This window comes from Oryctolagus cuniculus, chromosome 4, assembly GCF_051225735.1.
Source record: "Oryctolagus cuniculus isolate XC-2025 breed Fujian yellow rabbit chromosome 4, ASM5122573v1, whole genome shotgun sequence".
In the NCBI taxonomy this organism is placed as follows: Eukaryota; Metazoa; Chordata; class Mammalia; order Lagomorpha; family Leporidae; genus Oryctolagus; species Oryctolagus cuniculus.
This window is the reverse complement of record NC_142870.1, coordinates 145,163,881-145,190,092: the sequence shown is the minus strand read 5'-3', so window position 1 is coordinate 145,190,092 and position 26,212 is coordinate 145,163,881. Positions and strand designations below refer to the sequence as shown.

The window sequence follows — 26,212 nt, the reverse complement described above, 5'->3', positions numbered from 1 at the left end:
CTGGGTTTTGTAGTCAATGTCAACCAAACTCGTCAACCAAACTCATCAACCAAACTGATGTGTGCATATTGTAAACCTAGGCAAGAGGGTCACAGATTCCTGCTTCTATGTGAACCTCTATCAGTTTCTTAGGAAAAAATACTTCTGAAAAGGTTTATTACATTTGGTGAATTCCCAGAGTCTTGATGTAGATGTTCTTGATTACATTTTTCAGCTTTTTAAAAAACAAATAAACAAAAAACCCAAGGATATGTTGAATTTAATGATTTATTTATATATTAGAAAGGCAGAGTGACTGAGAGACATAGATACCTTTCATCTGCTGATTCACTCCACAAATGGCCATAATACCTGGGGTTTCGGCAGGATGAAGCCAGGAGCTCTATTTGGCTCTGCCATGGTAGGTGGCAGGGGTCCAAACTTCCCAGTCTTCCCAGTCTTACACTTTTTTTCAGTAGACATGGTCTATTTACCTCTTCATACTAACACAACCATTAGTCTTGACATCTTTATTTCAACTCATGTTTAATACAAATAATACCTGTATTATTAGTTCATCTCACAGAAAAGGAAATTAAGATATATGCAAAACAACACCAATTTAAAGATTAACTAGCAGTTTGCAAATTATATGGTTTGCCTCTTACCTCTAAAGACTTTTAATAGATATAAATACAAAAATTTTTAAAGTACTAATTAAATACCAGAATAGAAACAGGTATAGGTACAATGAGAACATGCGGAAAAGAATCTACTTATTGGAACTCAAGCATAGTCGACAGGATATAAAGATGAATCTCCATAATACATTTCATTTGGAAATGTTTTTTAGAGATACAAATATCAGTTAAATATATAAATACTTAGGACATTTCATTACATTAAAAGCCTTTTTTGTAGATTTGTCACTAATGTAACTTACTCTCTTGCCAGTACCCCTTCCCACTGGAGGATGTGCCTCAGCAGCTTGACGAATTGTACAAACCATTAGCTCTATAAGAGCACTTTCTTGTCGGTCCGACATCGCTAAAGCAAGACAAAATACATGAATATGAGTAGACAGTTTTATAAAAAGCATATATTAAAAATGAACACACTTATAAAAAACTCCAAACATCATTACTGATTATATTAGGGTTAAAGTTAAGCTCTGTACATAGCAATCTTTTTCCTTTTTAAAAGAATATGTATTTGCTGTCATAAATAAAACAAGAAGTTCATAAATTAAAGAAAAAGATAATAAACTCTGGTTTCTTCCAATGTTATTCTGGTTAGGCAATGCAAACATTTTACTGTATTTCCTTCTACATCATTTCAGAACTCATAATTAGGCTTTTCTTTTTTGCTTAATGAAAAAGATCATGCCAAATGTTTTTCTCAAATTAAGACTTCTATTATCTTTCAAGACAATATAAATACAAACACCTTAAATATTATAAAATATTACTAAATTTATGTATCACAGTTTAGTCAATCTTCTATTTATGGTCTCAAATTATTTCCAGATTTTTGATACCAAGAGTAATACTGCAATAATTATTAATACATATGTTAATGAAACTGATTTATTTCTATAGAATAAATTCATGAGAGTAATGGCTCAAAGGGCAAAATTTTGACACAAATCATAAGATTATTTCCTGCGATTTTCCATTCAAACTGCAATAGTGAGAATGTTTGGTTTTTTATATCCTTACTGGCCCTTTACATTATAAACCCCTCTAATTTTTGACTGGCAAATAGTATTTCATTGTTATATTGATCCTTCTATTAATTAGTAAAGTGACATACATTTTATTTTTTAGCAAAATATTTTTCTAGTTAATCTTTGCCTACTTTTCTACTGTTGCTCATCTTTCTTACCCATCTAAGGAGAACACTTTTATATTAGGGGTAGAAATCTTGTCTTTTGAATGATGCAAGTATTTTCTCCCAGCTTATCTTTTTTTTTTTTTTTGAAGGCAGAATAAGTGAAAGAGAGAGAGACAGAGTAAAAAGGTCTTCCTTCCGTTGGTTCACTCCCCAAGTGGCTGCTGCGGCCGGCGCGCTGCGCCAATACAAAACCAGGAGCCAGGTGCTTCCTCCTGGTCTCTCATGCTGGTGCAAGGCCCAAGCACTTGGGCCATCCTCCACTGCACTCCCGGGCCACAGCAGAGAGCTGGACTGGAAGAGGAGCAACTGGGACAGAATCCGGCGCCCTAACCAGGACTAGAACCCGGGGTGCCCGTGCCGCAGGCGGAGGATTAGCTTAGTGAGCCGCGGCGCCGGCCTCTCCCAGCTTATCTTTTGTCAAGACTCATCACAGTGTGTTTTATCAGACAAAAATTTTTTTTTTTTTTTAACCAAGTCACATCTGTCTCCTTTTGTTTTAAAGCTTTTTAAAAAATTGCCTATGTCCTAGAAATTAAAAAAAAATACATTCCTAACTTCTTCCTTTTTCTGTCTTTCTCTGCTGATTTCACTTGTTCTTTAACTCTTTTCTCCTTTTGCTCTTCGTTCCTCTCACTCACTTTTATATCTTTAACCTGTTTGGCATTTATTTATGCCAATTAAGATGAAGTATAGGCCTAATTATTCCTACCAGATATAAAGACAATTACACCTCCACCACTATTAAATAAACCAGACTTTTTTTGTTGAATTCAGGTCATTTAAAAATATGTTTTAAGCCTTTCATATAGGACTTCATACTTGGGCCTATTTCTGAATTATTTATTAAGTTCTACTAATACACATACATGTATGTGTACTTTTAAATTTTTATTTGAGAGGCAGGGGGAGGGAGAGGTAAGGAGAAAGTGAGGTGGGGGAGAAGGGGAGAGAGAGAGGGAGGGAGGGAGAGAAGGAGGAAAAGGGAGAGAAGAGGTGGAAAAACAGAAGGGTAGAGAAAACTCACATTATTTGGTTTACTCCACAAATGCCCACAATGGCTGGGGAACCAAGTTTAAGAACTCAATCCAGGTCTCACATGCGGGTGGCAGGAATCACTTCAGCCAGTGTAAGCTGCCTTCTAATGTTTACATTAGCAGGAAGCTGCAAAAAGTATCTGGAGTAGGAGTCAAATTCAAGTACTCCAATGTAATTTGTGGGCATTCTAACCAGCATCTTAAGTACTAGGCCAAACACCTGTCCCTATTTCTATATTTTTATGACATCATCTGTTTTTATTGGAGATTTATAATCTGCTACAACCTAATATATAACCAATTTGAATATTTAAGTTTCCCTCACCTAGTGCTTTTCCTGCTTTTTAATTTCTACAATATTAATAGCAAATAATTTATTATTTTCTATGTATAATACACTATTGTAAGTAGTTTATATATACTAACTTGCTTTTATCCAGAAAACAATTCCAAGATGGGAACTACTATCCTTACTTTACAGATGGGGAAATCTTAAACAACTTTTCAAAGCACTCATACAGTAGTGCACTCAATCTATGAACTGGCTAGTCTGATTCCAGAGTCAGTGCTCTTCAGCATTAACACCACCCTTTCAAACAGGAGCTTAACATTCCTCATAAACTTTTTTTTTCTTTTCTTTTTTTATTTTTTATTTATTTATTTATTTTTTGACAGGCAGAGTGGACAGTGAGAGAGAGAGACAGAGAGAAAGGTCTTCCTTTGCCGTTGGTTCACCCTCCAATGGCCGCCGCGGCCGGCGCGCTGCGGCCGGCGCACCATGCTGATCCGATGGCAGGAGCCAGGAGCCAGGTGCTTTTCCTGGTCTCCCATGCGGGTGCAGGGCCCAAGCACCTGGGCCATCCTCCACTGCACTCCCTGGCCACAGCAGAGAGCTGGCCTGGAAGAGGGGCAACCGGGACAGAATCCGGCGCCCCGACTGGGACTAGAACCCAGTGTGCCGGCGCCGCAAGGCGGAGGATTAGCCTAGTGAGCCGCGGCGCCGGCCTCCTCATAAACTTTAAAATCCTTTTGCTTAGCTTCTGTTCTCATTTAATCCCTGAGAACTCTCACAAGTCACTGCAATTATGACTGGTATCTTGTGAAAATTATATATTACACTTATAAGACTGGTATTTTTGTATGCTTTTCTAGTAGGAACATAACACAACTCTTCATTTTTGAGATCTCTTTTATGCTATTTAACAAAACAGGTCTCCTTCAGGAAGACTTTGTGCTTTCTTGTTGAATTCATTCATACATATTTTTAAAATATGGATGCTGAGGATAATTTCAATAATTTACAGTTCTATCTTTCTCCCTAACTTCCACATACTTACATATGTTGAAGACCAATAGATTTAAATGTTAGAGAAGCATTTAAGTCTAAAAAAAACCATAACTGCCCTATGAGAGTTTAAAAGTTTACATTAACTATTTTAAAATGGATTAGGGAAAAGCAATGAAAAGGTAAACAAAGACAATAACCTCCTGTCCTTTATTCTATGCCAAAATTATTCTGCACAATAATGTGTTGTGTACATCTTAATTCAGTCAATTTTATTTTAACTGTCTTAGGGAAACACATGAACTACAGTTTATCTCAGAAAAACTCAGAGCTTTTCCATCTATACTCCCATGATCTAATGCCTAACAATGTCACAAAGCTTTACACTCAGGAACAACTACATTGTATTTTTAAGATTCTAAAATTCTGTTATTTTTTACATTTGGCCAGGAATAAATGAACAACAATTTTATCACTGAATTCAGTGAATTTTCATTTATTTAGGAAGCAAATCCAGTCTTCTAGAAAGTGAGGAGACACACAAGTCTCCTGTACATAGGAAAATCCACCCAAACTTCTGCAGTGTCCAAAGTCAACAATTTTGTTAATTTACTCTCTCACTTGAAAACATCCATTTAGAAATTTTTCCTGAATGAGGAGATACGGTAGACTCAAAAACAGTTGGAATTCAACTGAAATAAATCTCTTTTGGGATACGATAGCAAAAATAATAAAACTAAAAGCAAAGCAAGCCTTAAGTTGTAGACAAAAGACAGCTAGAACCATAACAACAAACAGGTATTTGGTTCACACTATAACTACAAATCTTTCTTACTCTTGGGAATTTTATTTATTTTTTGCATATTATCTCTACTTCGTCAGTATTAATTTGACACTTCCCATGGCTCATCACTACCCATTAGTTTCCTATTCCTAAAGGGCCTCTTCAGGTCTTCTGTCAGGAGTCAACTGAAACATGGATCTCTCCTTGTTATTACCATTTTGAACATTTTGACTGTGTTTGCTTTCTCGGCAAGAATGTATGTTCCACATGGAAGTGAGCTGACCTGGTTTAATACTGTTCCTATAGTATTTAAGATAATATTTACCACTTATAATCAAGATATATTTTTTAAAACATTTATTTATGTACTTATTTGAAAGGCAAAGTAACTGAGAAACCCAGGAATTCCATCTGGGTCTTGAACATGGGTGGCAGGGGCTGTCTTCCACTGCCTTCCCAGGCACATTAGCAGGAAGCAGAATAGCTGGGACTTGATTCTTGTGTCCAAAGCAATGGCTTAATCTGTTGTGCCACAACACTGGTCCAGTACACTGAATTATTATTATAATTTTTTAACGGTTTACTTATTTATTTGAAAGACAGAAAGAGAGAGAGGGGGGAAGAAAGGGAGAGAGATCGTCCATGTTCTGGTTCACTCCCCAAATGACTGCAATGGCCTGGGCTGGGCCAGACAAAAGCTAGGAGCTAGGAGCTTCTACCAGGACTCCCACAGCATCCCAAGAACTTGAGTCATCTTCTGCTGCTTTTCCAGGTGCATTAGAGAGTTGGATCAGAAGTGGAACAGCCAGAATTCAAATCAACACCCATATGGGATGCTGGAGCAACAGGCAGTAGCTTAACCTGCAACACCATGACATTGGCCCCACTGAATATTTTTAAAATGATGAATGAAGCAGTTATCTCTACTTTGAAGAATTTATTCACATTTACTTTACCCATCAACTGGATCATAGAATTTTAGCACCAGAAATGACCAATGAAAATTATCTAGTGACAGTTGCTGATTTATAGTTGAAGAAACTGAGAGACCCAGAGCACTTACAACTTGGTGATAGTTGCCTTCTTATCTGATGGCTGAGCTGTTAACAAAAAACCAGACTTTCACATAACACTTAAAATTTATCCAGCTTTGTGACTCCCAAACAGAAAAAAAAAAATCCCTTAAAAACACTGTAAGGGGGTCGACGCTGCTGTGTAGCAGGTTAAGCCAGCACCTGCAGTGATGGCATCCCATATGGGGGCAGATTCGAGTCCCAGCTGCTCTACTTCCAATCCAGCTCCTTGCTTGGAGCCTGAGAAAGCAGTGGAGGATGGCCCAAATGCTTGGGCCCCTGCACCCACATGAGAGACCCAGAAGAAGCTCCTGGCTTTGGATAGGTCAAGCTCTGGCCTTTATGGCCATTTGGGGAGTGAAGCAGTGGATGGACGACTTCTCTTTGCCTCTGCCTTTCCCTCTGTGTAACTCTGCCTTTCAAATAAATTAAAAAAAAAAAAAAAAGCCACTGTATGATAATCTTAAGGCTACCGTCAACTGTGATTTAAGGTGATATTGGTAGTCTTACACAATGTATGTTTTCCCAAATTTAAGTCCTACATATCCAAGTGCTTAACTTAGACTTTTCTCCAATGGAATTTTATCGTACTTCACCTATATAAAATATAACTTAATTTCTAGTTAGTCTTGAAAATAGGTTAGTGGCAGCATTTTGAAATCAATTTGGATGCCTTTCTATACCAAAGTTTATAAATAATACAGCAAATGAAGAAACATGTTAAAAATTGAGTGATTATGTGAATATGGTCTGTACTCGTCATGTCTAATTTCTCAGCTCTTGCCTACCCAGATTCAATACCATAAAACTGACTTAAGACTTTTCTCACCTTATAAATCACTTTTCTAGCTCAACTACACCAACCAACTCCAAGCCAAACCAAATCAACCTCTTGAATAGAAGTCAGAGAAACTCAATTTCAAGTGAATTTAAACCAGAATGAAACACCTCATTGAGCCTACTACTACGTACATAGTATATAGTAAATGTACTGAGATTAACCTGTTGACAGAAACAGTAATTATCATTTATTGATTTACATGGTAGTAAAAAGTTAGTAAGAGAGCATACCACCCTTGAAGCTTCCTGTCACCCTTCTCCACGGAAATAACCTTTTAGAACTTGAAGAGATATAAAAATATGACTTAGAATCTGAAATCAAATTTCTTACCTACTCTAGCATTTTACTAATTTTATACCCATGAGCAAGGGAAGGAAAATTGATGGAATGTAACACTAAATTCTATGCTGTGGCCCTCTGCTCACATATTGATTAGGCAGTAGTAATTAGAAGGAGAATTGATACTTACTAGGAAACTATAATTTTAAGATAAAAAGATTAGTTAGATTTAGAATGTATGAAGTCAGTGAACTCAGCATGAGTAAATAAAGAGGAAAAAAATTAAGAATAGTAGTCCATGTTTCTGTGATCACAAAAGTGAAAGGAACCAAGAGTACAGCCAGGGGTTTAACCCAGTAAGCAGAAGGCCCTTTCAACTTAGTAACAGGGAGGACCATCTTCTTTTAATTAATTAATTAGCTTGAAAAGGCAGAGTGACAGAGAGGGAGAGAAAGAGAGATCTTCCATCAGCTGATTCACTCCCCAAATGGTTGAAATGGGCCAAAGCCACAAGCCAAGAATTCCACCTAGGTTTCCCACATGGGCACAGGGGAACAAGAATGTGGGCCATCTCTGCTGCTTTCCCAGGCAAATTAGCAAGAAGCTGGATCGGAAGTAGAGCAGTTGGGACTGGAATGGGACTCCAACATGAGAAGTCAGTATTATAAGCGGTAGGTGTCCCCTAAAAAAATGTTTCTTTATATTCTGAAGTCCAGGTTTTCAATGTATTCTGGCCTTACTTACATCAAAGTATCATTCACCTCCTGGGATTATTACTGTTTAAATTAAATAACAGTTTTTAAAGCATTATTATGGGCTAGTTTGAAAACTTAGTATATGCTGTATAGGAAAAAACATTCTAAAGAACTTTTTGCTGTGCATACTACTCTGAAATGTGTAAAAAGATGCATTTTTCAGAAATTCTCAGCTACTATTCTATTTTCTCATATTCGTCAAATAACTAGGTATATAACCCTTTTACTGATTTCTTAACCTTACGCAAGTATTACAAAAGAGAGTATGTTTAAGGTTTAATTCAATTCTTATGCATCAAAAGATTTTTCAGGTTCATATATACATATAGCAGAAAGATTCTAAATGTACCATTTCTTTTATATTGATTATATATTTAATGTAAAACACCTTAATATTTTTAAATTACTAATTAAAATTATCAGTTCAGTATTTTAACAAAAGGTATTTTGTGACTGAAATCAACATAAAGAAGGCTTTCTTGAATCTTATACCATGCTTACATGGATTCTAAAACACTCATGGCACATGGCAGTAGTGTTAATATAGAAAGTTGTTATTAGCTATTGGAATCTCTTTGCTTGTTACAGGAAATGAATTATTCTTTTGGCAAAAAGACAGCATGCTTGCAGGTATTCATTTTTAAGTGATATATACATTTTGGTATGATTATCAACGGAAACTCAATATGTTAAACATATGAGAATACTATACCTTCCTCTCCTTGAACAGGTTCTTCTAATAGTAACTCTGTCATACATTCCCAGTCTTTTAACAGTTCTTGAGAGCTCTCCCACAAACTGTCCACCAAGTAGGCTGCATGCTCATGTAACTAAAATTAACAAATCAAGTGTGACTAAAGGATATTTAATAAAAAAACTGGCAATATTTTCAGTTAATAATGATTTCCTTCATAATTGAAAATGACTTCATCTCAATGACTCCAAGAACCATTTAGAGAACATAATATACAGTCCATAATCCACTGTCAATAATGTAGATACAATACATACAATCAATTATATTAAACATTTACAGTGGTAAGATGTCTAATGACATATTTGGTGAGCAAACAAAAAGTGCAGCTAGCAGGCAGAATTTCAGAAATTATAAGCTGTATGTAGTTCATTATTCACTACGCCTGGTTGTCTGTTTTTAACTGTTGTTTAAAGAAAATGAGTCACTTTTTAAAAAAATTATTTATTTATTTGAAAGGGTTACAGCAAGCGAGAGGGAGAAACAGAGAGACAGATATTCCATCCACTGGTTTGCTCCCCAGATGGCTACAACACCCAGGGCTGGGCTAGGTTAAAGCTAGGAGCTTCATTTCACTCTCCCACATGAGTCATCTGCTGCTGCTTTTCCCAGGCCATTAGCAAGGAGCTAGATCAGAAATAGAGCAGCTGGCACACGAGCTGGCAGAAGGTGTTGACATTGTTCCAATTTTTGCCACTCACAATTAATGTTTCCACCCTTATATCAAAGATTTTGGAAGTGAGTGTTGTTAGGCAGCAGTTTAAGCAGCCTCCTGAAATGGTAGCATCCCCCATGAGCTCCAGTTCAAGTTCTGCTGCTCCACTTCCAGTCCAGCACCCTGCTAATACTCCTGGGAAAGTAGCAGCAAATGACCAAGTCCTTGAATGCCTGCTATCCACGTGGGAGACCATGATGAAGCTCTGGGCTTCAGCCTGGCCAGTACTTAGTCATTGTGGCCATCTGGGGAATGAACCAGTGGCTGCAAGACCTCTCTCTCTCTCTGACTCTGCCTTTTAAACAAACAAACAATTTTTAAAAATTTTACACCTTTGAGGCACATGACATCTAGCTAAAACCATCCTGGAGTTTTCAAACTATAGCCTGTACCCTAATCTTGAGTTGTTAAAACTAAGTTTCAAAAAATGAAGCGAAAACATATAGAAAGGGTAAAAACAAATTTACCTGTTATGTTATATGTGCACTTGTACCTCTGAATGAAGATACTTTTCTTCATAGGTAGTAGCCCAAAAGTATGTAGGTCACCTTTTCAGATCTACTAGTTACCTACTATCTTGGCACATTTAGCACTTGAGTTGGTTTTCTTTTTTATTCCTAATTCTATCATACTCAATATTATTCAATGTGAATTTTGATGATCTTTTTAATGTTCTGCCTTGTTTAACCTTAATTATGTACTTCATTTCTACAATATTTTAAATCTTAAATCCTGGCTCCCAAAAATGTCACAAACACAGAGTATTTTTTTTTTTGACAGACAAAGTTAGACAGTGAGAGAGAGAGAGACAGAGTAAAAAGGTCTTCCTTCCATTGGTTCACCCCCAAAATGGCTGCTGTGGCCAGTGCACTTTGGCCAATGCGCTGCGCTGATCAGAAGCCAGGAGCCAGGTACTTCCTCCTGGTCTCCCATGGGGTGCAGGGCCCAAGCACTTGGGCCATCCTCTACTGCCTTCCCGGGCCACAGCAGAGAGCTGGCCTGGAAGAGGGGCAACCGGGACAGAACCCTGCACTCCGACTGGGACTAGAACCGGGGTGCCGGCGCCACGGGTTAGCCTAGTGAGCCACGGCACCAGCCACAAACACACAGTATATTGTCTCCCAGTGAATTCTGTCAAAACTGGGGTAGACAATACTGATTTATATCTATGCTTGGAAAGAAGACAGGTAATGGTTTGCTACGAGAGTTCTTGAAATTTTTCAAATTCACATTTCTAAAGACACTATTTTTAGAACATCATTAACATAATGCCAAGAGTGACAGGCATAAATGGTGTACAATCTGGTGTCAAAGACGAAAAACCAAAGCAAAAAGCTGAAAAACAATTGCTTCAAAACTGTTGCTATTAAAATCTATGGTAAAATTTTCTAATATGTACAGTTGCAGTTTGGGGAGATTTTGAAAAAGCTTTGTAGAGATTAACAGTAATGATTATATATCCATGCCCATATACTTAATGACAATGAACAGTATATTCAAAAGTCATGTTTGTTATACATTATTTCACCAAAGTTTAAAAAAATCTTATGCTCAATAAATATGCTTTTATACTTAACACACATATTTTTCATAGAATAGGTAAACATTCCATTATGACATATATACAGATTATAGATTCCATAAGTATAAAACATAATTTTTGTCCCTCTTAATATTTTTGGTTTTCAATTCTGATTTACCTTTCATCATAGTTTTTATTTTTTAAATCAATATTCATTTCTTTGAGAACCAGAATGGCAGAGAAAGGAGATCTTTCATTTGCTGGTTCACAGACTAAATGCCCGCAAAAGCCAGGGCTGGGTTAGGCCATCCCCAGGAAGGAGCTGAGTACTCCATCTGGGTCTTCCGTGTGGGTGGTAGGAACTAGTACATAGGCCAACATCCACTGCTTCCCAAGATACATGAGCAAGAAGCTAGATGGACAGTGGAGAAGCCAGGAATCAAACTGGCCCTCTGACAGGGAATAGGGACATCCCAAGTAGCAGTTTAACCTGCTATACCACAAGGCCTGCACCCCGCTAGCTTTTTCTAAGCATTTGCTAGTTATATCCAGCCTTTACCTAGTCTTTTATTTGAAAACTTTTTGCATTGTTCTGACTACAGTATGTCTGTAATAACATATATCTATTCTTCATTTCTTTATATCAATCCAAAATGTTAACCTGACTTTTAATAAATCATGTTAATCTATGTACATTTACTGGGATAACTGATGTTTTCTATTTTTGTTTCACAGGACTCTGGGTTACACAGCAACGGCTATGGAATTCATAGCCAGTCTATTCCCATTTACTTTACAGCTTCAATATATTCCTCACAGTTCTGGCGAACTGACAAAATCTCTTTCATCTTGACTAATTTAGCTTGAGATTTTCAATGGAACGCATGATGGTACAATTCAAGCCTTTAGGTAGTATAATAACATTAGCATCAGTATTCTTAAGGTTAATATTTCTGTGCCTTGAACCAAGGCATCCTAAAACTCAGGTCTTTTATGTTATCACTGCTCCTATAAAAAATTCTGTGTATGGGGTAGCCAGCACTATTAACATAGATGCTAACTTCTTTTATAATTTGCTCTTCATTTTGACTATAATGTAGAGTTGCAGTAGAATGTATTCTGCTTGTATCAACAGCCAATTATTTAAAACTAAAAAGGTATACCAGGAAGGACAAATAATGCATTGGCCCATTTTCTGGAAGGAGCTTCAAATTCACTAGTATTGGCAACAGTTATCAGAACAATATAGTCAGGGATTAGCTTGACATAATGTTTACAATAACTGTTCTGACTTACATTAACTGTTATAGCCACAGAACTTTTTGTCTTCAAGTTTCTGCTAGACTAAAAGGTAAATCCATATTTGAAAGAAAAAATAAACAAAAATTTCTCTTTTCTTTTTTTGTAAAGATTTATTTATTTGAAAGTCAGAGTTACACAGAGGGAGAAGGAGAGGCAGAGAGAGAGAGAAGTCTACCATCTGCTGGTTCACTCCCCAGATGACTGCAAAGGCCGGTGCTATGCCGATCCAAAGCCAGGAGCCAAGAGCTTCTTCTGGGTCTCCCACATGGGTACAGGGGCCCAAGCACTTGGGCCACCTTCTACTGCTTTCCCAGGCCATAGCAGAGCTGGATCAGAAGTGGAGCAGCCAGGTCTTGAACTGGTGCCCATATGGGATGTTGGCACTGCAGGTGGAGGCTTAACCTGCTAGGCCACAGAGGTGGAGCCAAAAAAATTTCTAACATGGTCATTGGGGGAAAGGCTACAATCACTTGTCAGATACTATGTATGTACTAACAATGAAAAGATGAAGTTACAGAAAGGAAGGCCCTGAGGGACTCTCAATTGCTATGAAAGAAGCTGTGATTAAAAAGTAATTGTAACCTGGGCCGGCGCCGTGGCTCAATAGGCTAATCCTCCACCTTGTGGCGCCAGCACACCGGGTTCTAGTCCAGGTTGGGGTGCCGGATTCTGTCCTGGTTGCCCCTCTTCCAGGCCAGCTCTCTGCTGTGGCCAGGGAGTGCAGTGGAGGATGGCCCAAGTGCTTGGGCCCTGCACCCCATGGGAGACCAGGATAAGTACCTGGCTCCTGCCTTCTGATAAGCACGGGGCGCCGGCCGCAGTGCGCCAGCAGCGGCGGCCATTGGAGGGTGAACCAACAGCAAAGGAAGACCTTCCTCTCTGTCTCTCTCTCACTGTCCACTCTGCCTGTCAAAAAAAAAAAAGAAAAAAAAAAAAGGGAACTGCAACCCTAAAAATTGAAAAAAAAAAAAAGAAAATGCAAATTTTTAAAAAGTTTTTTAGTGTTATAATTCCATAAAAATGTGAAAATAAGGTACTTGTTTCAAGCATACTTTTTACCTTTTAGAAATCAGATGAATAGAAATAATAATTCATTAACAGGTAAAGAGTCACTCTATGGTAAATAGTAATTAAAATAAAATTAACTTTAATCTGCAATTTGTATAACTTATACTTAAATCTAGGTGGTTTTTACCCTACTAGATCTAAGAATTTATTTTATAGACTTTCCTCTAAGCTTTTATATAAGGCAAACTAATCTTATCTTCCTGGCGACTTAATTACAACTTTCTATTTATACTCTGATTCATCTTTTAGTGGTTTCAAAGTTATTCCTAATATTTTATTTCATGTTTTCCCTACCTCTTAACCCTTCTATCAAATAGCTAAATAAACTAAAAAAGTTCAGGATATAATGGGATCCCAGAGTGACTCCTTTAATGGAAACAATCTTTCCAAGAAATCAAAAATTTCTAAACACACCTATATTAGGGTCTTTACTTTTGCTGGAATACATCTAGTCATTGGTGAATCTTGGATAACATTAAAAAAAAAAAGCAAAAGTTGTCATTTATGGTCTACAGATGAACATTTTGGGGAAATTTGATAAATCATTAATATGGCTGTGAATTTTCTATATTAAATGATTATCACAATTAGCCTCCTCGTGCCATGTGACTACAAGGAGAGTGACTATACGTCCACATTGATCAGACATGTTTTAGATTAGTACTTTTGTTTCATATAATTATTAATAGCTCCATGTCCTTTGAAAAGTATCACAGTTTGTACTATAAATTATACGGTCAGACACTAACTACAGGGAAATCTGGACTAATCACATTCAAGTACCATTACCCTACTATTTGGCATGCATCTAAAATACGAGGTATTTTGTTGCCTGAAATCAATGGCTGTTACATAGGCTGTGATAGCTTAGAAACATTACTTTTTGGGGGCCAGCACTGCGGCGTAGTGGGTAAGGCCGCCATCTGCAGTGTCAGCATCCCATATGGCAGCCAGTTCAAGTCCTGGCTGCTCGACTTCCGATCAAGCTCTCTGCTATGGCCTGGGAAAGCAGTGGAAGATGGCCCAAGTCCTTGGGCCCCTGAACCTGCATGGGATAACTGGAAGAAGCTCCTGGTTCCTGGTTTTGCATCAGTGCAGTTCTGACTGTTGCAGTCAATTGGGGAGTGAACCAGTGGATGGAAGACCTCTCCCTCTCTCTCTCCCTGTCTTTGAAATAAACAAACACATCCTTAAACAACAACAACAACAAAAAAATCAATTTTTAGACCAAAATAAAAAACTTGTAACTTAGGTAGGTATCTTAGTTTCCATTATTTTATCTAAACTATTAATCTCTTTGACATTTTTTATTATTCTATTATTAAAATATCATTATTTCAATTCCTAGTAAGACAATGAATCCCAGTTAGTCATTCTCACTTATCTATAAGATATAGACTCATTCTACTTTATTATGATTTCTAAAGTTTTTTAAAATTCAATATTTCAATCATCTATAGTAACATTTTACTCATTAACTTGTATTACAGTCAAACAAAGCAGAATTCAGTGTAGGACACAACCAGGATTTCATGACACTGTAAGAATATGACTTCTAGGGTCTGGTGTAGTCGTGAAGGGGGTTAAGTCGCAGCCTGCCACACCAGCATCCCTTAAGACTACATCCCATAAGAGGTTTGGTTTGAGTCCCAGCTGCTCTACTTTGGATCTAGTTCACTGTTAACGAGCCAGGGAAAGCTGCAAATCTAGTGCCTGGGCTCTTGCCACCCTACATGGGAGACTAAAATGGAGTTTTAGGCTCCTGGCTTTGGCCTGGCCTGGCCTGACCTATCCAGTTATGGATGGGAGAGCTCTTTCTCTCTCTCTTTGTCTCTTGCTGTCATTCTGCCTTTTAAATAAATTAATTAATAAATACATCTTTAAAAATAAAGAACTGCCTGAACTTGCTCTTGCTGCAAAAATTTTAAGTTAATCTCACTAAAGTTGAGAGTAGAATGGTAGTTAACAGAATCTGGGGAGGGTAGTAAAGTGGGAGGAATGGAGAAAGTTGATTAATGGGTAATGAATTATAGCAGATAGGAGAAAGGCATTCTTTATTGCATAGCAGGCTAACTTTAGATAATAATGTATGGTTTCCTAAAAAAGACAAGCTATAACAGAGATTTTTGACTACTTTCATTATAAAGATTTGATATAGGAGGACACAGATATGCTTACCCTGATTTAAACATCACACAATGTATATATGTTTTAAAACATCATATGACACCCCATAAACACATGCAGGTTACATATATCAGTTAAAGATAATAACAAAAAGTATTGTTTGGGGGCGGGGAGAGGAAGAAGAAAGATTTTCACAAAGAATGTTTTTGGTGAAGCACAGGACACCATAAAGACCAATATAACCAGCATGAATCAACAAGAAACTCTTATGATTTGCAGTTGCTTTTGCAGCTGACAAGAATGTCATACCAAAGAATTAAGATATATGTTTTAATTCTGCTGTAACACTTTCACAAACACAGGAATACAGTAGTAACATTACAGTAATACAAATTACTGCTTTAATAAAAACCTGCCTAAAATGGAGATCTATATCTTTTAAGTCTTTGTGCATTCAGAGATAAAAAATATTTTAATAAAAAATTTCAATTAGCCAACATCAACATATCCCCTAAATTTTCAGCAGTTTATAATATTTGTATGTTTCAACTCTAATAATATTTGAAATTGTTGTGCCTATAAAGCCATCTTTAAGAAGAGACTTGATTTTTCCATAATACTTTAAAAAATTTGGTTTACTCCCCAGCTGCCTACAATAGCCAGAGTTGGGCCAGACAGAAGCCAGGAGTCTGGAACTCCATCTGGGCTTTCCAAGTGGGCAAAAAGTACCTAAGTTCTTGAGCAATCTCCTGCTGCCTCCCAGGACCTGCTTTAGCAGGAAGCTGTATAAGAAGTAGAGCTGAAACTCAAACCCATGCATTGCGATACTGGATGTGTGTATCCCAAGCAGTGACAGAACTGTTGTACCTAATGTCCCCTGAACAATACTTTATAGATCTTATTCCTCTCAAGCCTAGGGGACACTAAAGATATAAAAACTGGAATGGTCTATCATAACTGTGATAGCTACTAGATATCCTGAAAATTAACATACTGCATTTTATTCTGTAATGTGTCCACAACTGCTCCGTGAACAAAATAGTATTTTAAATCCATACAAAGTGTGGTCATTGAACCAGGAACATAAGCATCACCTAGGAGCTTTGCAGGAATGCAGACTCTCAGCTCACACTCCAGTTATCAGATAAGCACAGGCATTTTAAACAAGATCCCCAGGAGATTTGTATGCACATTTAAAACACTATTCTTATGTACATTCTTTACTCAAATTTAACTCTCCAGCTGCTTTTCTCACTTTAGTCTTTATCTATTCCCAACTCAGAAAACATCAGTAACTTCTTTATCACTTTCCTCCTTGCTTTATCCTAAAGTCCCCGTATTTTTCAGTTTTTTTTTCATACAGACTCTTTCTTTGTGACTCGCTTCCTTATTTCTAGAGAGTTTCTCTAGCATGCTCAAACTTGAGAAAAGAATCTTTTTATTTATTTGAAATTCACTGCTACAGAGATAGAGAGAGATATCCATCTTCTATTCAGAGAGAGAGAGAAATAGAGAGAGAGATCCATCTTCTATTCACTGGTTCACTCTCAAGATGGTCCCAAAGGCCAGGGCTGGGCCAGGCTGAAGCCAGAAGCCAGGAGTTTCATCCAGGTCTCCCATGTATGTGCAGGAGCCTAAACACTTGGGCCATCTTCCACTGCCTTTCCCAGGCCTGCTATAATTAGCAGGTAACTGGATCAGAAGTGGAGCAGCTGGGACATGAACTGGCACCCATATGGGATGCTGGCATCGCAGGTGACAGCTTTACATGCTACACCAAAAGGCCAGCCCCCAAAGCATCTTTAAAAAATTTCTCTTCTTCCCAGACATTCCAATATAAATTTAAAAGACTTCTTCAAAATAAAATTAAGAACCCTAGATCTCTGTTCTTTACTATATTCCTAACTCTATTTTCATGCTTTACTAAAGCAAGAAGTTCATTCATGCACAGTTGTTTAGTTTAGCTCTGAAAGAAACACAAAGTATAAAGCAGCAGCTAAGTAGGCAACCCGAAGTTAGGCTGTGAGAATAGATCCTTGTAGATACTACACTATGATTGTTAATTATAACTGATTATAGCACATGGAAACATTGCTATGGGATTTGTACAACTATCAATTAAAATATTTGAATACATATTTTTCTTTCTCCTTATCAAATCATTTTCAAATAAGATTGTACTAACAGTTGTAACAGCTTGACAACTTTCAATAAACTACTTAAGCAATAATTAAAGACCATGGGCACAGCTTCAAGAAAAACAAAAAGTAATGATAAAACACAGTACTGCAATAGTGGAGCACTGTAAAAGTTTAACAATTGCCAGTTTATACTACCAATAGTTGATCTACACCTACATACATATTCAGAGTCTCTCCCAACAAAAGGTAGAGTACTGATTCCAAAATCAAGCAAATCTTGGAAGTAATTTATAAAAAACAAGCTTGTTATCAAATGATTAAAATCTTAGTGATAATGAATCAAATGACAGTTTTATTTAATATAGCAATTAATAAAAAAATGAGTAACATTAAAATTTTTTTACCTCACTCTCAAGAAAGAAAAGAACTAGCATCCTAATGAGGTTCCCATTTGGACTGTTCCTTCCCCTCCTTTTTGCTAATGCTTCTTCTGCTTGTGGATCATGTCTGCTAAACAGTCTACAAATAAATAAGACAAGAATATTACAAATGTACATGGATAGGAAATTCAGTATTTCCCTTCACTATAAAAAATTTTAGTACTTACAAAAAAGAGAAGCAACAAGATCACAGATTACTAATCTATTTCAATACAAATACACTGATGTCTTTGTAAGTAAAAAATGGTTGGATCTGAACAATTTCATATAGTTTAATAATAATATATAAAATATAAAAGAAAACTTATTACTGGTGAATAATCAATGTTCAAATATGTATGAAAATCAAAGTACTGTTATTATCCTATGTGACTGATACTAGAGTATGTAACTATAAATTAAGCTCTATTTCCTTAAATATTGATTTACAATTACAACTCATAATTATAATAATGTAATGATAGCATCTAACCAAATGTTGAAGCAATAACAATAAAAATTTTTATTTTCAATAATTAAGTAATTTGAAAAGCAGAAAGAGAAGTTCAATGTGATAGTTCATTCTTCAAATGCCTGCAACAGCTGGGACTGTGCCAGGCAGAAGCCAGGAACCTGAAGCTCAATCTGGCCCTTCTACATGGATGGCGGGAACCCAAATCCCTGGATCATCACTTGCAGCCTTGCAGTGTGTGCACTAGCAGGAAGGTGAAAGCAGAAGTGGAGCTGGGACTCAAACCTAAGAACACTCATATGAGATACAGAGTGCCAGGTATGTCTTAATCACTACATCAAATACCCACCCCTCATAACCTTTACTTTTTAAGTCTTAAAATAATTTATTTTCATTTATTTAAGAGGAAGAGAGACAGAAAAAAAGACCTTCCATCTGCTGGTTCATTCCCCTAATGTTTCAACATCTGTATTGCCAGACTGAAGTTAAAAAACCTAGAAATCAGTCTGTTGCTCTCATGTGTATGTCAGGGACCCAAGCATAGAATTTTCAACAGGGGTGTTTTCTTTGTTCATTGCAATTTTCCTTTTACTCACAGCATTGCATGGAAGAAGGGCACCTTGAGCAGTTCTTAAGTATTGTTAGAAAATTAGCTAAACATTTTTGTTACTAGATGATATTTAACACTAATGTCACTCCACTGAATTATGTTGGGTTGAGTTCTGTTTTAACTATTAGTATATGAGCAAAAAAGGAATGCAAGAATTAATCATGATTTAAAAACAAAAGTATGAGGAGCAGGAATTGGGCTGAGAGGTTAGGCCACCACTTGAGACACCTGTAACCCATATGGAAGTGACTGGGTTTGAATTCCAGCTCTGCTTCTCATCCAGTTTCCTGCTAATGCACACCCAGCAAGTGATGTCTCATGTAATTGGGTTCCTGCTATCCATGTGGGGGACCTGTGTAGAGTTTCTGGCTCCTGACTTCACCCTGGCTAAATTTTTGCTGTTGCAGCCATTTGGTGATCCTCCCAATGGATGGAAACGTGATCTCTCTCTTCCCTTCAAGAAAATAAAAATTAAGGGTGCTGGCGCTGTGGTGTAGCAGGCAAAGCTACCACCTGCAGTGCCGGCATCCCATATGGGCACCGGTTCACGTCCTGGCTGCTCGACTTCCGATCAAGCTCTCTGGTATGGCCAGGGAAAGCAGTAGAAGATGGCCCAAGTCCTTGGGCCCCTGCACTAGTGTGGGAGATGTGGAAGAAGCTCCTGGCTCTGGATATGCTCAGCTCTAGCTATTATGGCCATCTGGGGAGTAAACTAGCGGATGGAATACCTCTCTCTCTCTCTCTCTGCCTCTCCTTCTCTCGCTGTGTAATTCTTTCAAGTAAATAAATCTTTAAAAAAAGAAAAGAAAAATTAAGAACAAAAAGAGATCATTAAAAAAATCCAAAAGATCAACCTGTGAATTTCTGTAGGGCAGGGACCTAAAATTAGATTTTAGAGTGAAGCTTTCATTTATTTGCCCAAGAATGACTGTTTTCACAAATAAATCAGGAGTTTATGTAATGTATCCCAATTTTTAAAATTCTGACAAGTATTTCAAATTTAGAAAAATATAACATAGTGGTGAGTGTTTGGCACAGCAGTTAATTTGCTGTTTGGGATGCCTGCATCTTTTTATCACAGTATCTAGGTTAGCATGCTAGCTCTACTTTTAATTCTAGCTTCCTGCTAATGTGCATAATAGGAAGCAGGAAGTGATGGCTCAAGTTCTTGGGTCCTTGTTACCCATGTGAGAGATCCAGATGGAGTTCCTGGCTCTTGGCTTTGGCCTTGTCCAGCCCCAGCTGTTGCAGGCATTTGAGAAGAGAATAGGCAGATGGAAGATCTCTATTTCTCTTTCTCTTCAAATAAATGAAAACAAATATTTAAAGGAAAATATCATGCAGATAAAATAAATATATGCAAGGACTTAACTCAATTACTACTAGTTTATGCCTAGTATTCCATACAAAACAAACCTCTTTAGTTTATTTTCTCTTTTAAGTTACAGAAGCAATACATTCTGTACTTGATCTCAGCCAAAAGGCTGAGAAGCAATTTAGAAGGAATACTTTCTACAAAAACAAACTTTTTAAAAACTTAAGTAGAAACTACAGGCTAAGAATAATCCTGAAAAAGGGAAGAAGTTTAAACTATAGTGCACTCTTTCTATCTGTGACTGACAACATCTCAAGATAAACAAAGAAATAGCATTATTCTGTAACCACAAACATCAAAGTCACTGGCAAATTCAATACACTATTTTAAAACTCATGCCTGAAAACCTGGATTTTCTTCTTCACTTTCCACTATAGACATGCACTAGTAGCTGGCTTTCTTCTTAAGAAAGATTTTTCACTTGGGAACAACTCTTTCTACTTTCAGAGGTACAACTGAGCAGAGAATTACATGTTGTAGCACTACGATGCAGACACACACTAAGACGCATGAAGGTCCAGGCTTGCTCATTAGCAAAGTTAACCATTGATGCACAACAGTTGTTCAGGACATGATTTATACCTATGCTTCAGCATACTCATAAATTAGTAAACAGAATGGACTTCTAGATTCATCTGCCAATAATCAAGTCCACTAAGTTAAAACCAAGAGCAAAGATACCAAATATAAAACAAAATAAAAGCTACATGCAGAAAAGCAGCATATTTAAGAACAAATCAATCTACTAAAAAATTATAGAACATAAACTAGTAAATCATGATCAAAAATGTGTGTCATAGGAGTGTTTACATTCATAAACTCTCATTAGTTCTATGCTTTGCCAAAAACATAGATGATTTTCTAAAATTAAATTGCAATTGTGTATCACTATGCATTACTGACCAAAATAATCCTCAACCCAATGGAGAGAATAAGGGGGAAAAAAATCAAAGTTGGCAGGAATTTTGAAGGTGATACCGTGTTACATTTAGATCACAAATGTTGTTAGGTAAGATAAGAACTCAAATTTTTATAATTAAATTTACTTTTAAAAAATTTTATCTGAAAGGCAGACAGACAGACAGAATGTCCCTCCACTAATTCATTCCCCAAATGACTGTAACAGCCAGGGTTGAGACAGGCCAAATTCAGGAAAGCAGAACTCAATTCAGGTCTCCCATGTGGATGGCACGGACCTAAGTAATTGAGCCAGCATCCACTGCCTCGGAGTCTGCATTAACAGGAAGCCATATTGGAAACAGAGTATGAAGAGTTGAGAGTTGAATTAGGCATTATGATAGAGGATGTGGGAATTTCAAGAGGCGATTTAACCACTGTGCGAAACACTGACCCCAGAAACCACAATTTTAAAAGGCAAAAAAGCTTGTGTATCAATTATCTCAGTAGCTTTTGGAGAGTTCATGTAATTCGCCAATCTTTACTTACACCCCTAAGTGAGAACCATCCTCACAGATTCCTCAGAATATGTTGTTTTTGTTTTTGTTTTTTTTTTGACAGGCAGAGTGGACAGTGAGAGAGAGACAGAGAGAAAGGTCTTCCTTTTGCCGCTGGCTCACCCTCCAATGGCCGCTGCGGCCAGCGCACTGCAGCCGGCGCACCACACTGATCCGAAGGCAGGAGCTTCTCCTGGTCTCCCATGGGGTGCAGGGCCCAAGCACTTGGGCCATCCTCCACTGCACTCCCTGGCCACAGCAGAGAGCTGGACTGGAAGAGGGGCAACCGGGACAGAATCCGGCGCCCCGACGGGGACTAGAACCCGGTGTGCCGGGGCTGCTAGGTGGAGGATTAGCCTGTTGAGCCGTGGCACCGGCTGCCTTGGAATATGTTTTGGATTACACCTTTCTAAGGGGTACGAGTCATGCTATGTACCTATGTTTTAAGGCTATCACAACTCCTAGAATTTGAAATAGACACTTTTGGCACTGTGTTCAATCATATTAGTCGTCTATAAACAACAACAAAACACAAAACAACTTGTTTTCAGAGATAAACAACTCACTTTTTATGAAGGAATTCTCCAGCTGCCACAGCAACAGGGCGATGTGCTGAGTATACCAAGTGGTAAACATTTTCACAGTCTTCATTAGAAAGGGCTTCTTCACTGCCACTAAAAATTCAGAAAGTTTCAGATAATGAAACAAATGTTTAGCTTCACTTCTACCTTTACTTAAATATTGCATAATTCATTGTAAGACTCACAGCATACTGATTTTGGTTTTGTCTTTTATCTTACTTCAAAAAGAGTATTTCCTTGTAACTAAAAATACAGATAAAATAAGACAATTAAAATGTCCATATTCTTTGTAGCTATATATGCTCACAGACAATGACTCTGAATATCCTGAAATACATAAGGGACACTTTCAGAAAGTTCATGGAAAAATGGGATAAAAAATTGTGAAATTATATATACAAGGGATCTTCAAAATATTTGCAGAAAATGTGTTGTATGAAAACACTGCATGGATTTCAAAGTACTATGCATCAAAATTAACGTTTCTAAATTCAATTTTCCATGAATATTTTTAAAAAAAGATTTATTTTATTTGACATAGTAAAGGCAGGTTGGGGAGAAAGAGAAAGAGAGCAGGCTTTCTGTTAGTTTACTCCCCAGATGTCTCCAACAGTTGGGGCTGAGTCAAAGACAAAGCCAGAAGCCCAGGTGGGTAGCAGGAACCCAAGTATTTGAGCCATCATCTGCTGCTTCTCAGGTTCATTAGTAGAAAGCTGGATTGGAAGTGGAGGTGACTTGATTCCAGGCACTCTAATACGGGATGCAGGCATATAAAGTCGTGGCTTAACCTGCTGTATCACAGTGCCCAACAATCATGAGCTTTTTGAAACACCCCTTAAACATAATGTTTCATTATTCATCCATAAAAAAGATAAAATTCTGTCATTTGAAGCAACATGAATAGAACTGCGGAACATTATGCTAAGTGACATAAGTGAGACACAAGGAAACAAAACCTGTGCATGGTCATTTATATGTGTAAGCTAAAAGGTAAATAGAAGTAGAGAATAAAATAGTGGCCACTACAGCTTGAGAATGGTGTAGGGGTACGGGTTGGGTGGGGGGATGGTGAAAGGATTTTTATGGAAACGGGCGGTATTACTGTACAGGAGCTAAAACTTCAAATACTCTATAGCTCAGAAGGATCAATAAAATTGACAACAGTTAACTGAAATTTTCAAAACAGCTTATAGAAAGGAATTTTAATCTAACACAAAGAAGTATGTGTGTTATAAACACATCAGTTACCCTGATCTGATCATTGCACTTTGTATACATGTACTTTGAAATATCATACTATACCCCATAAATATGTACAAGTACTTCTTGACAATTAAAAAAAATAAAAAAAAAATATTTCAAACATAAAAGGAAAAAAGTATGAAAACATCCTTCAAAAAGAAACTAAGAAATTATTACATGCATTTAACATAACAAGTGAATGCTCTTGAAATTTCAAGGAAGAATTAATCTCATTTTAACAATTTATTTCAGAATAGAAAAAGGGCAATAAACTACTGAACTAATTTTACAAAGGAATTTATCCTTGACTTCAAAGTTGTGGGGAAAATATGTCAAAGTTATTCTTGATAAGATTTGAGAATCCTAAATGAGAATTTAAGAATAACATTGTATTTAAACAGATCAAAATAAAACAAAATGTCATATACAAATAGGAATTATTCCAGAAGTACAAGGATGATTTAACATTAGACAAATCTATCAATTTAATTCAAGTTCCTTAATGGATGAAACAAAAATCCCTCCTCCCAAAAACCCCGAATAAAAATGAATTTTTATCACATATCAAAAATATATTCCAGAAATCACAGAAACAAAGTACTTTAAATGTCTGAGTAGAAAATCAACAAAAACATCTTTTATCACAATAATGTTGTTATAGTGCTGAAGGTTCTGGCTAAGACAATGAAACAAATTATAAAGTTAGGGAAGAGTGAGACAAAACTACAATTGTTTACACACGATATTTACACAGTAAAACCAACAAAATCAACATAACATGAAACGCATCAACTCAGGAGCCTGCATTGTGGCACAGTGAGCGAATTAAGCTGCTGCCTGCCATGTCAGCATCCCATACCAGAGCTCCAGCTTGAGTCCTAGATGTTCTACTTCCAACTCAGTTCCCTGCTAACGGACCTGCGAAAGCCGTGGAAGACGGCCCAAGTGCTTGGGCTCCTGCCACCATGTGGGAAACCCTGATGGAGCCCCTGACTTTCACCTGGACTAGAATCTGACATTGTGGCCATTTAAGGAATAAGCGAGCATATGGAAGATATGTGTCCTCCCCATCCTGTCCTGTTCCTCTGCACTCCAAATTAATATAGAAATCTTTTTTAAAAAAGGAAAAGTATGTGATGGTAAGTTGGATTCATTCAAAAAAGAATGTGTAAGAGTTTCAATAGATTGCATATACAAAACCAACATAAAAGATTTCACTGCCTCAGCAGAAACAAAGTAGAAAGGACATACTAAAATGACATAACATCATAAGAATTAATATATAATATATAAGACCTCTGAATAAAGCTAAACCTTATGAAAAAAGACCTAACATTTGAATAAAGTTATCTATCACTTTCAATCATACCCATAAAATATAGTAAAGGACTTCATTCTTTCCTAAATATACCGTAAAATTCAATGCGGTTCTAACATTTAAAATCTTTTTGAGGCACATGACAAGTATATCTTAAGAATCCATATAAAAGAAAAATAATCCACAGGTAGCTAAATGGAATTAAAAAGACAAAGAGGAGAAAATCACCAAATAACACAAGAGGCCATGCTGATCACATTTGTTATAAAGTTACATTAAAAAAAAAAACAACAAAGCAGAGCAGATGGGAAAAAGAAGTTCTAATAACAACAGATCTCTCAGCTGATGATAAATATGGCTTCATATGGAGGCAAAGGAGGATCTGCAATGCCTTTGACAGAATAAACACTCAGGCAGAATTTTACTAGTATTCAGTCAATGGACAGATAAAGCTATAACATTAGTATAAACAATTTAGCTACCTTATTCTATTTCTCTTGTTTCTACAAGTATAGCATTCATAAATAGCCTATTTGAAAAATTTATCTTTTTGGATGGCGCTGCGGCTCAATAGGCTAATCCTCCGCCTTGCGGCGCCGGCACACCGGGTTCTAGTCCCGGTCGGGGAGCTGGATTCTGTCCCGGTTGCCCCTCTTCCAGTCCAGTTTTCTGCTGCGGCCGAAGTGCAGTGGAGGATGGCCCAACTGCTTGGCCCTGCACCTGCATGGGAGACCAGGGGAGGCACCTGGCTCCTGGCTTCGGATCAGTGCAGTACGCCGGCCGCAGCGGCCATTGGAGGGTGAACCAATGGTAAAGGAAGACCTCTCTCTCTGTCTCTCTCTCTCACTGTCCACTCTACCTGTCAAAAAAATAAAAATAGAAAAATTTATCTTTTTGGGGTGTCTTCCTCTAAAGCCACCTTTCTCTGGAGTTTTTGTTTTGTTTATTTTAAATAGGTATGTTACTTTTTTATAGACTGCATGGAAGAACTTTTTTTTCTAAAAATATTTACTTATTTGAAAGGCAGATTGACAGAGAGAGAGAGGAAGAGACAGATCTTCCATTTGCTGGTTCACTCCCCAAACAATCACAATAACCAGGGCTGGGTCAAGCCAAAGCCAAGAACCAGCAACACCATCTGGGTCTGCCATGTAGGTGGCAGGAGCCCAAGCACTAGGGCCATTTTCTG

The 26,212-nt window shown here is 37.3% G+C and overlaps 1 protein-coding gene across 6 annotated transcripts in view; it reads right to left on the bottom strand.

The window, feature by feature from the left end:
- Positions 1 to 26,212, bottom strand: part of STAG1 (STAG1 cohesin complex component) — a 381,935-nt gene that overhangs the window by 73,510 nt on the left and 282,213 nt on the right. For all 6 annotated transcript variants that reach the window (XM_002716398.5, XM_070072783.1, XM_070072784.1 and 3 more), the window contains 4 exons: positions 22,449 to 22,556; positions 17,957 to 18,071; positions 8,636 to 8,753; positions 923 to 1,026 (listed from right to left, as the gene is read on the bottom strand). In XM_002716398.5, coding sequence (XP_002716444.1) covers positions 923 to 1,026; positions 8,636 to 8,753; positions 17,957 to 18,071; positions 22,449 to 22,556 — 445 coding nt within the window. The remainder of the gene's footprint in view (positions 1 to 922; positions 1,027 to 8,635; positions 8,754 to 17,956; positions 18,072 to 22,448; positions 22,557 to 26,212) is intronic.